General features: G+C 34.1%; 1 protein-coding gene across 3 annotated transcripts; it reads left to right on the top strand.

The window, feature by feature from the left end:
- The first annotated feature begins 371 nt into the window (after window positions 1-371).
- Window positions 372-10,635, top strand: LOC125874923 (CLP protease regulatory subunit CLPX1, mitochondrial-like). 3 transcript variants are annotated; one of them, XM_049555975.1, is made up of 16 exons: window positions 373-1,303; window positions 1,334-1,404; window positions 1,939-2,000; window positions 2,166-2,254; window positions 3,021-3,100; window positions 3,976-4,026; window positions 4,919-4,993; window positions 5,118-5,195; window positions 6,781-6,837; window positions 8,148-8,218; window positions 8,310-8,409; window positions 8,530-8,634; window positions 9,762-9,824; window positions 9,976-10,098; window positions 10,172-10,330; window positions 10,461-10,635. In XM_049555975.1, exons 1-16 carry the CDS (start codon window positions 541-543, stop codon window positions 10,533-10,535), a joined length of 2,022 nt encoding a protein of 673 aa, XP_049411932.1. In that variant the 5' UTR covers window positions 373-540; the 3' UTR covers window positions 10,536-10,635. The 3 variants fall into 3 exon arrangements, with proteins under 3 accessions (XP_049411931.1, XP_049411932.1, XP_049411930.1); XM_049555974.1 differs by having other exon boundaries at window positions 372-1,404; window positions 10,172-10,318; XM_049555973.1 differs by having other exon boundaries at window positions 373-1,404.
- Window positions 10,636-15,784: the final 5,149 nt, after the last annotated feature.

The following is a 15,784-nucleotide window of genomic DNA, read 5'->3' as shown; positions in this document are numbered from 1 at the left end:
AAATAAATTTCTCAAATAAGTACTTGAAATATGTAATGACCAATGGATCCTTAAAATATACTAGTGGAATGTTGGTTGAGAAAAAAGAAAATAAAAGGAATTACACGAGTGTAAATAATAATTAAAAGAAACAAACAAATGACATGGTGTAATCAACATCAACTGCGGTAGTTCACAGAGTAAGTGGATGGTAACTGTTATCCATGGAGAGTGAATATGAGAATTTATAGAAATAAATCATGACGCGGTCAAAACTCATTTTTTGTCCATTAATTAGCCTTTATACACTTTTTTTTTGGGTCGAAACTCGAAACTAGTAATTTTTTCTTATTCCTACAAAAAGCTCTCACCTTTATCTTCTTCCTTTTTTTCAGTTATACTAACAAAAAAAAAAAAACAAAAACATACCACCCTGTACTCATCATAATAATATACTAATCTTCTTCACAGATCCCAATTCCAAATCCTTTAATTTATGGTATTTGATTTGATTATATTGTTCGGATTAACTACGAAGAAGAAGAAGAAGGAGTATTGAGGATGTCTGGGTTATGGAGATGGAGAAATGTAAAATATACTGCATTTAGGAATATGATTTTTCGAAACCAGCACCAACAGCAGCAGCATCGGAATTTGCAGCATCGAAATTTGCAGTATCGGAATTTGGTGAATTGGTTACATGTGAAGCGGAGAGAGACTATAATTGGGGTGCAAGAAAGGTATAAATGGGACCGTGGTGGTGGTGGTGGTTCTTCCGATGAGTATAGAACTGCTACGAGAAGGATTAGGGCGGAAGCTTATTGTCCTCGTTGTTCTAAGCATATGGATCTTCTTTTCTCTAATCGAAATCATCAACTCATTCCTCCTCCTCCTTCTAATAATGATGATGATAACAATAGTAGTAATAGTAATAATAATAGTACTGATTCGAAAGGTGAAGCAGGTTCAGGTCCTTATCAGGCTGTGAATCTTTGCCCTAATTGTAAAACGGCTTATTATTTTAGACCGTATAAGATGGCGCCACTTCAAGGTAGTTTTTTTGAGATTGGAAGGATGAAAGGGAATGGGAATGGTAAGAGAGTGAATAATGATGAAGATAATGGGAAGAGACAGAAGCCGTCTTTTTGGGAGTCGTTGAAATCGTATGGTGGTGAGCCTCCTGAAAATTGGACACCACCTGGTAATGGGCTGGCTGTGCATACACCTCCAGGTCCACCATTTGCTCCTGGACTTAATCTGATACGGGCTAATGGAACTGAAGGGAAAAATGGGGGTGGTAAAGATGAGGGTAGTGATGAGAAGAGTGGGTGGGGTGGGTCTAATTTGGGGAAGAATCTGCCAACACCAAAAGAGATCTGTAAGGGACTTGATAAGTTTGTTATAGGTCAAGAGCGTGCCAAGAAGGTTTGTTTTTCATTTTCTTATTTAATCCAATGTAGTCATTGTTTCTTCACTTAACTACACAATACTGAAAGGTTGGAACTTTATGACTATGATCAAGCAACTGAATTGGTCTATCTATTGGTGCGCAATCCCATTGAACTTTCAACTTGCAACTTTAATCAGCAGCAATTTCATATTACTAATCTCTTTGTAATTTGCTATTTTCCTTCTCAAAAGAAAAAAAAGAATGATTTTTTTGTAATTGTTGTTGCTGGGAGTTTTGAGCATGAATATATTTCTATTTTGCATTTTATGGCTAAAGGAGATGCATATCTAGAATGCTTGTTCCTGGGAATCGAAATGTAAACTGGACTTGATGCTTATGCTTCAGGTGAATGTTTTTTGTGTCGCTCTATCCTACTTTAGAGAAGGGCTATAGGGTAGAACTCTCTCTAAAGTCATTGTTTGCACAATATGTGTGACATAAAATAAATGCGTCAAACTTGTGTTTTGTCTGTATGTTGTCTTTTGTTTACGAAGTGATTCATATGGCAGGTGCTTTCGGTGGGTGTTTATAATCACTACAAAAGGATTTACCATGCTTCATTGCAGAAAGGGTAAGCAAGCCATTTGATTCATGATTTGTTGAAGGCTTATTGCTGATCAGCATTTCCTTCTAAATTATGATATTTTTTTATCCTGTTGAAAAATTTATCTTCTTTTTCCTTTCTCTTTTTACTTTATTTCTCCATATGAACCATATTTATTTACCTCTGCATTAGGTCTGGAGCAGAATCGCCGAAGGACGATAATGAAGAAAATGTGGAATTGGAAAAAAGCAATGTGCTTTTGATGGGGCCTACCGGATCAGGTAAAATCAAATTTCCGTTCTTGTACTTTCAGTCTGTTACTTATGCAAACCTTTAACCTAAGAACCTTCAGAGATTGTCAGCTGACAGAAGTCTCTATACTAAAGAAGTCCAGATTTAGGTTTTCTGATTCAGGAAACTAATTGCAAACTTAGTTGATTTTGTGAATGTGCCGTTTTTCATTCTGGTATTCATTTGTTGCTTCCTTAAACTTTTGCTTAGCCTTAGAAATGTTGAAACCTTGTGTAAGTCGATATTGCTTGTTATCAGGGATGTTCCAAATTTGAGAACCTAAATTGAGAAATTTCTAATTTATGTTTGGAAAATTGGGACTGTAATAAGGAAGGAGATGTGGGAAGTGGGAACTTGTGTTTCCCCTTTGCTTAATGAGAAATGATACCTTGTAAAACAATGGATGAGAAGACATTTTCTCATTGCAGACACTGATTCTTTCTTCATCAGAATACCTTGTCCACACTTCTTGTTTTGTCTGCCAACCGAACAAGGGAAAATTGGACTTTCTTCTCGTTTTCTTCTTTTTGTGTCGGTCCTTATACTAAAAACGAATTAAGTTTCTGTAACACAGTAATAGTTGCAATAAATATAGATTGTTTTAAGAAAGCGCTCATTTTCATTTTATGCTTTTGTTCGTAGCTCTCCAAACTAAGGTGTGTCCTTGCTATCCAATAATATTTTCTGCCTACAATTGTTTATCTGTGTGGAAGAAGTTGTGAAACTTTGAACTTTCTAACTCTGCTTTTGGAACAGGGAAAACACTACTTGCAAAAACGCTTGCACGTTTTGTGAATGTGCCTTTTGTTATTGCAGATGCAACAACCTTAACGCAGGCAAGTAAGATGCTGTTTGATTTGAACTTTGCCTGCTTTGATTGTTTCTGTTCTTATTTAATGAAAAATAAATGGGTGTAAATCTGTCCTTTTACTGGCAGGGTGCTTGCTTTAATTATTTTTTCTCCTTTTCTGGCCTTTTTGCTGTCACTGACATTGCTCCTCTCTAGCTAAGTTATGTCTGACTTACCTTGTTACTCGGTTTTCTCAATGCCTAGATGTTCTTCTCTTGAAGGTCAAAGAACATAAAATCTGAGCGGTTGTTTGGGAACTTTTAAAATCAGAGATCAGATATAATGAAACTCTAGTTTGAAGTTGATTTGGTTGAATATTTCCCAGTTCATGTTTGATCCTTGTTTGGCTAGATCTGAGTGTTGTGATTTTACCAAATCGTAGTTTAGAAAGTCATCTAATCTGAAAATTCTGTAATATCTCTATCAGCGTGTCAAATAGTATATGCCAATGCCACATAATGACTGATAGGATATCTCAGTAAACTTTAAATTACAGGAAATATATGAGAATCATTTAGAAAGAGAGAAATATGAGAGCTTTTGAAGGGGTGGAGATGAGCTTTAATCGATTCAGGAGTAGTCTCCAATCCCTTATTTTCTTTTGGTGTACTCATGTAGTTTCGGTTTGTATAGAGGATTGGGTGTCTTTTGGAGATATCCATATTTTGTAGGTTTCATCTTTTTATAGTATACCTCTTGTATACGGCCAAAATGTCCTTGTCTGCTTGTCATTATTAATGAAATCTTTTACTTGATCAGACAAAAAAAAAGGATACTATTACCCATTATAAATTTAAGCGATTATTAATTATGATGATAAATCTTTTTAACCTTAATGAAGCATTTTGTGCTATCTTACAGGCTGGATACGTTGGTGAAGATGTCGAATCCATATTGTACAAGTTGCTTTCGGTATATTTCCTACTTCAGATTCATAAGTTTACAAATAACTGGCTGAGTTAAGCATGTCCTATTCTACATATTCTTGGTTCTAGAAAAGTTGGATTTATTACCAGGATGCTTCTTTTTACATTTTACATTTAATATGCCATCCCTTTTATTGTTATTCCTATCTTTTATTGTGCCAGTAGTTTCTTTATATAGCAAAGTATTACTTTAACTTAGAATATAGTGTTGACTAATACGTGGGTGATGTTAGGAATGTGATTCCTGCTCTCTTCTAAATTTCCATATTTGCACTAATTTAAACTCATTGCATTCTCTTGTATCGGACAACTCATTGATGTTTACATTGGCTGTATTGGTGGATTGTTGATATGTACGTGGACTCTCCAAAAATGTTGCCGCACCTGTGTCGGATGCTTAAAAAATGCACTATTTCCGGAGGGTCCAACGTCGACATTTTGGAGAGTCCGAGCAACATAGATCCCAACAATGTGGAGATTCCTTGATGATATCTGATCTCGTGGGACCTCTCTATTGAGAAGGAATTGGAAGAGTTGGTTGGATTTGACCTATACCTTCGTATTTATACTAATTTACAGTCTTAGAAGGGATAAAATGAATGATGGTTTCCTTTAGCAAATTCATCTGCAAATATCACAAATTAATAATATGCTTAGGTTTCAGTATGAACTTTGCTATGGGGATATATTTGCTGTGAAATATACTTCTATGTGTGAACAGGCCTTTTTGTCTCATTTCTTTGAATCTCAGTATAAACTTGCTCTGGATCGGGGATGTTTGCTGAAGAATTTTGTTTCTTTGAGCCTCTTTTATTTATTGTTTTGAACCAGGTTATGAAATTTTGAAAAGAACTATTAGCTTTCAATTTGATACGCAGGTTGCTGAATTTAATGTGCAAGCAGCACAACAAGGGATGATCTACATTGATGAAGTTGATAAGATAACAAAAAAGGTGTTTTCTTTTGCCGCTTTTTTGTTTTTATGCCTTCTGTTAATGAAATTTGATCATTATGTAATTCTTTTTTATCTCTCATTTGAAGGATATCACAACTGACATCTATCTAATTCATATGCAGGCCGAGAGTTTAAACGTTAGCAGAGATGTTTCTGGGGAAGGAGTTCAGCAGGCACTACTGAAAATGCTAGAAGGAACTGTGAGTGCTCTTGGTCTTGGACCATTTATTAAGTTTTTTTTTTAATAATAAGAAAAGAAAGTATTTGTTGGCTCTCTTGGGCTATTCTTAGCTCCCAGATTATTTAACTATGTTCTGGCTAACAAGCCCAAAGGCTACAAGATTTCAGTTGTATATTAGGGGAAAGCCGAGTTAAATTCTACTGCAAATTTATTAGAAAGCTATTAATTAGGATATATAATCCTATCAGCAACAGCAACTACGCCTCATTCTCAAACAAGTTGGGTCGGCTATATGAATCCTCACTAACCACATTTCTCCATTTAAATTCATCTAAGAAATGTACATGGAATTCTCTACATTTTCAACTGGCAAAAAAATCTCTAATAGAGCTAAAAACTCCTAAAAAGCATAGGACCTTCAATTAACGTACTAACATGACTGAAACATATTTCTGGCTAATTGGTCTCACCAATATAGATCTTTTTCTTTTAATTGTAAAATAAAGTAGATTCTGAATTACTAGTCTAGGATAGACCGCATAAAAGAAGAACTTGAACTTTACCCAGTATCTGTATTTCATTCTCAAAAAAAAAAGAAAAGAAAAAAAACTTGAACTTCTCTTGAATTGGTCGCAAATACAATGAGAACTCCTCATATTGGAGTTTAGGCAACATTAAATAAGGAAATTTTTTATTAGACCATATTATATGAGGGAAGTTTGGACTAAGTTCTTAAATAAGGGCAAACTGCACTTCTGTTTTGGTGTAGTTTGGAACCTTGTAAATGAAGCTGATACAGTGTTAGACCTACTGGAATCCCTGCAGGCTTAGGAAGGGGAACACTTCTGTTTCTTACTTTTGCTACATTATACAGATTCAGTATAATCCTTGTGCTCTGGAATAAAACTTAACCATTCTCAAGAAAAAAATTGTTCTTAAATAAAGAAATTACTTTAATTCTGAGATTCCTAATTATGACTGAATTACAAAGAATATTCTACAGTATTAACTTAAACATGTAAAATGCATTTAACATATAACGTAATTAATTCCCTGGACTTTCAGTGTGCCCCTCAAACACGATGTAGTGAAATAACTTGAGTTGCAAATCAAAACAGTTAAGTCCCGGCAAGTATGCTGGAAAAAGTTATTGTTGAAGAAACATTCATCTTATTTATATTGTTGAATAGTCTCGCCTGAATAGTGAACAGTCACCAAAAATAAAGGCATTGCTAGAATATGCTTTCGTCCTAAAACTAGCAGGTAATTGCACCGTGAAGAAATGTGTTGCTTCTTGAAAATATCAAACTTGAAGGCTGTTCAAAGACTGTCTTTTCCATTTTGACATTTGATTCTAAAATAGTTCAGTCGAAATCTTTGATTGTTATCCTGTTAAGCTTCTCTATCCTCACGTTTTGTTTTATTTAGTTTTTACAGTGTTATAATCATGATGCTGAACATAAGTGCTTAAAAAGTTGGGCAGTTTAGATTACAACATGCTGTTTAATCACTTTAAAGTTCTGTTGAAAACAACATTGTTTAGCTAATGATGTATGCTGCTGCCTTTATTAACCAGCATTAACAGAAATATCTCTTTAATCCAGATCGTGAGTGTACCTGAAAAGGGGGCAAGGAAGCATCCTCGTGGTGAGAATATTCAGGTAAAGTGGATGAGAATGTGTTCGGTTCTTCTTTTCCCTTGTTACCATTTTCAGAGTTCTGCAACCTTTTGTTTTTGGATCAAGTTATAATTTACCTCTGTAAAAGGAAAACTCTAGTATACTTAAGGTATACAGTATACAGAAGACATAATCTTCCACAAAAATAACATGAACACTGCTAAGTGGTAACTTGTTGTATAGAGTCTGATTCTTCTCAATACTGAAGGTAGGAAGGAGAAGTATATAAGGTTTTGAATGGAAGCCCTTGTAAACAAGCAAACAACCTTCTATACTAAATGGAATCTTGTTGGTTCTTTAAAAGTTTACAAAACAACATAAATGGTTCCCAAAGCTGTACAATCATGTTTCTATCCCTTCAAAAAGCTTGTAGGTTCCTTCCCTTCAGAGTTGTGCAAGCTTAAAATACAATGTAATGTTTTAGATAATAATGCTTGTCTAGTGTATAGTGCCTGAATGTTTTCTCTCGATCTCAACACTATATACAGTCAACTCATTGTTTACAGCAAGCTGATGTTCTTTTGACCTATTGTTTCTTGAAAAATCTAAAACTGTGGATGAAATGAATTGTAGGATCTGTCATTCTTTTATTGGGGAGAAGAACACTGCAGTTAAAAACATAGATGACTTCTCACTATGCCCCTTGCATTAATGGGCTGAAATTCAGCACAAGGCTTCTTTACCTGAAAAAGTGAGGTGTATGAGTCAGAACAGGAAAATTCCTTTGTAATTAAGTTCTTTGAATTAAAATAAAAAACAGTGACGGAGGCAAATTGGGAAGCATTGAGGATACTCATAGTGAAGCATAGGGCACAAAGTTATAGAAATGTGAGCACAGTAAATATCAGAGACAAGGTGAACATTGCACATTTAAAGTAGGTAAAGTTTACCAAGAAAAATATTTGACTTTTTAATAAAAAAGGAGGTAATACGGTGTGGAATCAATAGATAAGTTAGACAAGACAATGTCCTAAAGATAATTTTCGATTCGGAGATGTTAAAAATTGGACCTCATGCTCTGACTTAAAAGTAGCAAGACTTGTTATTAATGGATTTGTCAATGGTTAGCATCCTTAAGTCCACTTTTAGATGTTAATGTGCATGTCAATCAGATCAGACAAAATAAAGTAAGGTGCTACATGTAGACACTTTCTTTTCTCTGAATTGGAACAATAAATACATCGATGATTCTTAGGCACTAACAAAACCCAACTCTTGTGCTTCAGTTATTCAATTCTTTTTTATTTCTTCTGCCTATGAATTTTCAAAAAGTATGCCCATTTTTTTAACAGATAGATACAAAAGACATTCTTTTCATCTGTGGTGGTGCATTCATTGATTTGGAGAAGACTATTTCCGAGAGGTAATTTTTATTTTCCAAACTACTTTTTCTAATTGCATCAGGAACTATGATTTTGTGAGTTATGATGGTTTACAAAGGGTCTTATTACCAGACGACAGGATTCTTCTATCGGTTTTGGAGCTCCAGTTCGTGCTAACATGAGAACTGGGGGAATAACAAATGCAACTATAACATCATCCTTGCTAGAATCTGTAAGAATGATGATCCAATTTTAATTTTTTTTTCTTTTTATATCTTAGACTTTGAGTTGTGTGTTGTAGGATTTACTAGTCAGTTCCTGTTCCTGAAAAATATTATTTTCATGTTTGCAGGCAGAAAGTAGTGATTTTATTACATACGGCCTCATACCAGAGTTTATTGGGCGTTTTCCTATATTAGTTAGTTTATCTGCGCTGACTGAGGACCAGCTTGTTCAGGTATTTTTATTCTCTGTGTTGCCTTTATTTTTTTTTTTCTATGTAATCATGGACTGCATTGTATATGGAAACAAGCTGCAACTCATTCAGAATTGGAGGTTTTCTCTCATTCTGATGGGTTGTGCAATTGGTTCTTCATAAGCTTAGTGTACCTACTGGGGCAATTGTGTTTCTGGACTAGCTCTTTTATGATTTAAGCAGAACAAATATTGATAACGTCCAGTTGGCTCTCTTCTCATTGGTAACCATGAAAGACCTGAGATTTATGAATGTTGAGATTGATTGGTTATTACTTAATGTATCTTATTAGATGCATTGATCAAATTTGTTACAAGATGTTGCAATACAAGTGTTAGTGTTAGAATTTTAGAAGTGTTCAAGTTCTTTACTTAGATGTTTTCTTACATTGAATAAATATCAAATGTGCGTACTGGTTGATACCTATAATTTATAAATAGGTTTCTCTTCCATCCATGAATTACCAAGTCATCAATGTATATTGTCTTCTCTTATTTTCTCAGTGACCAGATTTATGCTCTTAAGTTTGATTTCTTCTTAGAATTACTATTCACGTATATTTTCTGTAACCAGTTGCACCTACTCAAATGCCTTGTGAGTGCTTGGTTGGCACCATGACTATTTCTGTTAACTATTCATGGGTGATATACCTTTTTTTCCTTCATTCCAGCAGCACCACACTTTCCGGTGACCATCCCAATGGCAACACTCCTCTTACCTGTGACCATTTTGGTGGCACTAAGCCTCTTTTTGATGGCCGTAATGGTACCTGTCAAGTTTATCTAGCATTCTGAATATTGTTTCAATCACTTCCTAGTATTAGAGTTAGAAAGTCGAGTGTTCTTGTTCTGAATGTATTTTGTGTTCATCAAATTATCAAGTCTCAAGCACATGACTTCTCTTTTTAATTCTCACACAATTAGAAAATTTACATGTAGGTGTATTTTTAGTTCTAATTTATACACCTCCTTAAATGATATTAACAAGGCTGAGGTCTAATTAGTTACTGACTAGTCCCTGCCTGATTCTCTCTTTTTTTACTTCTGATCTACAACTATCTGCTTTTCCAGATTATCGAGTGGTTAATTTCGTGTTTCCTTTTTCTACAGGTCCTCACTGAACCCAAGAATGCTCTTTGCAAGCAATATAAAAAACTATTTAGCATGAACAAGGTAAGTACAAACTATGACAACTTTACAACCCCCATAAATAAAAAAGAAAGAAAAAGATTCAATCATGAATATACACATCCTCAAACCTGGAAGCGAGAGTTAATTTTTTTTTTTTTACTTAATTGATTTGGACTTTCATATGCTTGTTTAGACTAAGCTACATTTTACGGAGGGAGCCTTAAGGTTGATTGCCAAGAAAGCAATGGTCAAAAATACTGGTGCTAGGGGATTGAGAGCATTACTTGAAAGCATCTTAACTGATGCTATGTATGAGGTAAACTATGTCCAAATCTATAAGGTCATGAGCAAGTGTTTTTCATATTTGATTCAATTGATTGAATGTGCAGATTCCTGATGTCAAATCTGGAGATGATAGAGTAGATGCTATTGTGGTTGATGAAGAGTCAGTAGGTGCAGTAAATGCACGTGGATGTGGTGGGAAAGTACTTCGGGGAGATGGTGCTCTGCAACGGTATCTTGCTCAAGCAGACTTGGTAGATCAAAGAGTTCGATCTGAACTTTCACTTGTTTAGTTTACTCTCTCTATAGCCCCTCTCTTGTCAAGATAATCATGCTTAGATTGTGTTAGCCACATACATGCACACTGTTTGACATCTGGATATATCTGATTGCCAGGAAAATGATGGTGCAGCCGAAACTGAGCTGCAGGAGGGTGAGTCTGAAGTCTCGTCGAGAGCAATAAGCATGTAAGATTAGTAGAACCAGTCTTAGGATTTCATACATGGTTAAAATTCCATTTGTTGTAAAATGTAAATTCATAATACAGGGTGTTGATCCCCTTGTAAAACAACATAGCAATCTGCTTCCAGCAAAGTCATAGAAAGTAGAATACGGTATACGAGGAAAATGTAACCATTCTAGTTTATAGGCAGCAGGCAGCAAGCTGTGTACCGATTCTTTGCAATGAGAAAACTTTGATTCTTCATATTTCACTGTGATTTGGCTAAGCTTATAAACTGGTCAGAAGTGTTATCTTTCTCACAAAATTTCAATGTTGTTATAAGATGTCAAAGTATTTAAAGTATTTTATGTAGTTGAGACCTCAAGGTCTAAGGTTCACGACACTAGGTGATTCTTCCCATTTATCCCAGCTTTGGTGGATAGAATTATCTGGTATCTGTTGTTAGTGGGAGATGGTAGGTATACGGTGGAATTAATTGAAGTGTGTGAAAGTTGACCCACACACTAAGGTAAAAAAACTGTTTTTTTTCTTAAAAAGATGTGGGTAGGGAGGGGATGGTGATTTCAGATATCACACCAAGTTTCGATAAACGTAAAGGAATAATAGTATTTCTATTTAGAGTAAATTTTAGGTTTAGCAAACATAAAAATCATATTTNGCAAACATAAAATCATATTTGTATGTTATAGCTATAGTTTGCATAAGTGCGCTTCATAGCAAATTTTATGTTTGCTATGGAGCTTTTGATTTGTATAATTCGCTAGATACATCCAATTTATATACAAATTGTTCAGTTTTGTATAAATTCATCTATACAATTGAATAATTTGTATATAAAATGTTTCAGTATTTTTTATATGTGTATATGTATACAGTCATGTTCGTTTTTAATTATGATAATTGCGTTTGTATATTAGATGTTATTTGTATATGTATATGTGTTTTTTGTTAGGCTTGTCCATTGCATATGTACATATAGCTATAATTTGTATATGTATGTGTTCTTTGTATAAGTGTATATGTAAAATCTATATGCAAATAAGAAATAGTATTAACTATCATTTGTATATGTATGTGTTCTTTGTATAAGTGTATATGTAAAATCTATATGCAAATAAGAAATAGTATTGACTGTAATTTGTATAAGTATATGTTCTTTTTGTTGTGCTTTTCAGTTATATATATATAAATAAAAATTTCCATTAGTTGAATCTGTATATGTATATGAAAATTCATGAAAAAAAATTAAAAATATTATACATAATACAAAGAAAAAAAATATAAAGTTGATTTCAACATGTTTTTGGCGGTTACCTGAAATTTTAATAGCACATTCGGGAGGGTAATGGTGACAATTCAAAATTAAAAAATAATGTTGGTGAGAGGAAACTAATTTGGGTGAGAGAATTTAGGAGAAACTTGTGTAAATGAGGAGAGAAAAGAACCAAAAATTAAAAAATGAAAAAATAATGTGGAAATAATGTGGCTGAGAGGAAACAAATCTGGGTGAGAGATTTTAGGAGAAAATGGTGTATATGGGGATAGAAAATAACTGCTTTGATTTGAATATATCTTTATACAAATAAGCAACAAGAACTCAGTAACAACAACTGAAGAAGCAGACCACCATTTTCTTGTCCTTTAAGGAACATGTAATTCGATTGAGTAGAAAATGTCGCTCGAAGAAATTGCTATAGCAAATTATATGGAACAGTAGCTGCGCATTGGAAATAAAGTAAACTATAGTTATAACATTTAATATCAATTAAATGTTTGCTATTTAATACAATTTTTCCTTCTATTTATTACTCGGTCTGGCTCAATTTCTATGATATTTTTGCTTCTTGAGATTCATATTATGTGAATTTTGATTGGACAATTTAAGATATATTCCCTCTAGTTCATAGTAAGTGAATTATTGTGACTTTTTAATAGTTCAAAATAAGTCAATTATTCAAAGTTCAAAAAACGTTATTGAGATTTTTTATTCCATAATTTTTCTTTATCTAATGAGGTTCTTAACTACTTTATATTTTCTAAGAGACAAGTTTTGAAATAATAAAAAAAATAATAGTGAAAAGTAAATTTTAAATTATGCCCTTGATTATCTTTTTTAAGGGTGTGTCATATCCAACAAGTCACTTAATATGAACAGTACATGACAATTGTAGTTAAAAATAATATAATTTACATAAATCTCATAGTGTTAATAGCTAATTACATTATTTCCCTACTATTTTTCAAGTTAGAAGAATCGCTTAAGATTTATGGATTTCGAAGACATCACTGGACTTTCTGATACATCAATAGACATCCTATACATAGGGGAGGATATACCCGAGCGGGGAGAGATGTATCCGAGAGGGAAGGGATGAGTATCAGAGAGGTGAGAGATGTATCCGAGAGGGAGATAGGGATGTATCAGCGAGAGCAGAGTGATGTATTTGAGAGGGGATTTTTGATTTTTTTTTAAATGGTAGGAAATTTTAGAGATTATGATAAAATAAGATGTGTATTTAGATAATTTTTCCTAAAAAGTATTGTTTTTTTTTTTTTTTTGTAGTTTTTAAATATCTAATATGAATTCAATCAAATCTAATTTGGTTTTAAGAATAGTCATTGAAACGGGGAATTTATTTTCGTTCAAGGAAAGAGGTCTAGTACTTTTTCATGACATATTGAAGAATGTTTTAGGAGTAAGACCTGTCTTGGCTTTTTGTTAATATCAAAATAATAATCAATAATTTTCTTTATTAGTTTAGTGGCACGTCAATAATGGGATAAGACACTAGTATCCCCTAGATTATGCTCAAAATTCTAGAGACACGCTTTAACTAAACTTAAGGTCCTATTACCCCCTGAACTTATGTTTTTTTGTAATTTACAAATAAGAAAATATATCTTTTTTAAAGATTAATCATATATCTCATATTATATATATTATTATTATTATTATTATTATTATTATTATTATTATTATTATTATTATTATTATTATAAATGGGAAGCTCTTAACCTCAAAGTTGAATTACCATTTTGCCCTTATCTTACCCCTAAAATAAATTAAATATTAATATCTATTTATTTAATTAAATATTAAGTAATAGTTATATTTAAATTCATGCATCAACCAAGATCTTAATGAAATCATATATTCATGTACCTCGACTTAATATACAATCATTATATTCATGTACCTCGACTTAATGCAAGATCTTAAATGTGGGTAATTGTCACGACCCAACCCACCGGGCCGTGTGGGCACCCACTCTAACACCTAAGTAGGAGAACCCTCATATCCCAATAATTAAACAAGTGGAAATTTTAAGAAAAATGGAAATAAAATATAATAACGACCTTTAACACAATTTTAGTAAGACTTGTAAAGTAATTAACATCCCAGGGATCTAGTCTAAACAGGTACAAGAGCTACTAAGAGTACAAATTGGATATAATAAATAAAAAAATACAGCTCCCACCATGCGGAAGGAAAAGTAGAAGCTGCTGGAGAATTCTTATCTTCACCTAAGGAATCATCACCAACCTGCATCCAGACTATGTCAAACGACATAGCAAGAGTAGTATCACACGTACTGGTAGGCATCATCGGTCAACCCGACGCCCACCACATAACATAAGAAAACAACTAGTAAGATCATGCAATAAAACCCCTCGCTTCTCCACCTTTACCCTCTCTCGAAAACCAACGAATCACGCTAGTATTCTAACTACTAACCACCTTTCCGGTCAACCTACTTACTAGGTTCTTGATCATAGCTTAACCATTCTAACCCATATAAAAGTCCCCAAATACCACTACAAGCATTCCAACTAACCGCTTACGTCAAACCCTTACTTCCTCTTCATATCACCCAGTCATGGCCACATAGTACATTACGTCATGCTTTCTAACCCCTAACCACAAATCCCTATCTCCAAAGTGAAATCCATCTAAGCACTTACAACACGTACACTACCCCTCACTCCTTGCCATTACCACACACGACACCCTTACTCAGACATTAACAATTCTTAAAACGTTGACTCCCCACCTCCGTATCACCTCCCGGTTGGGTGTCCCCCTTCCAGTTCACTTTTCATCAAGATACATATCAAGTTTACTCAATAATAGAAGAACAATCAAACATAAGTCCTCATAGCCATAAAACAACTCAAGGAAATACGACATCAATTATCATTACGAACAAGGTACAATTTCACAATCCTCAAGGCATATAATTATGTCAACTCAGTGGTCCTCTCAGGAAACCCAAACCCAAATTGTTAGCATATCGGAACGTGGTACCCGATCCAAAGATTATGCCGGAACGTGGCAACCGATCCAAGTTAGTGTGTCGGAACGCAACACCCGATCCACAATCACAATCACAATGTATATCTTCTCAAATCATACAACAAGAGTGATTCACAACATATAGTTCTTCGTTCATACTTATTACATTAAGGGTGATCAACAAACATTGTTCATATACATGCACGTAATATACTGAAGCAAGAACAAATTCTCAACTCACAATCATCACCCAAACTACTCATCGACGTATAACATGTAAGAATTACTTCACCCATACTTAGCCTTAGTTCATCATTTAAGGCTTCTTCCTAGGATTTAATTGTGTTTCGTTCATTGTACGAAGACCTACGCATAAAATCTTATCGTTGATTTACATATATTATGCAGTGAGTACAGATTTATAACTACTAAATTCATAAAACCTAGCCTACTTGAACGCCAAGCAGCTGCACAGAGTTTTAGGCTTCAAATCTTGTTTCCGGAACTCATGATGGTGATCTTGATCGGAAATCTGTATTTCATCGACATCCTTACGCTAGAAATTTCTCTCTCCATCTTCCCCAAGCTTGGAGCAGCTTTTTGAGGGTTTCTAGGGTGTTTTACGACTAATCTAGGTATTTTAGGAAGAAGGAGGAAATAAGATTTCACGTTATTTACATTCTGTCTTGCTTATCCCGCTCTGGCGCCAACTTACCCCGCCCTAGCGCCGCCGCCCTAGCAACATCTGGCCTAGTAAATTCTCGAATTTTTGCTTTTCCTAATTAACGACAGTTCGGATCGTTACAGTAATGAAGAGTATAATAACCTTCAATTTTAATTTGTAAGATAAGCGGGGGTAATGAAGGGTCTATCAAAGACACTCACACAATATTATATATATTTCCTTCTTTCATCCAAATTTGTGTTCATCTTTCATTCTACATTAGGTTAGTCTACATCATT

The sequence above is a fragment of the Solanum stenotomum genome, chromosome 8 (assembly GCF_019186545.1).
Source record: "Solanum stenotomum isolate F172 chromosome 8, ASM1918654v1, whole genome shotgun sequence".
Lineage (NCBI taxonomy): Eukaryota > Viridiplantae > Streptophyta > Magnoliopsida > Solanales > Solanaceae > Solanum > Solanum stenotomum.
The sequence above is the reverse complement of the archived record's forward strand: the minus strand, read 5'-3'. Positions and strand labels throughout refer to the sequence as shown.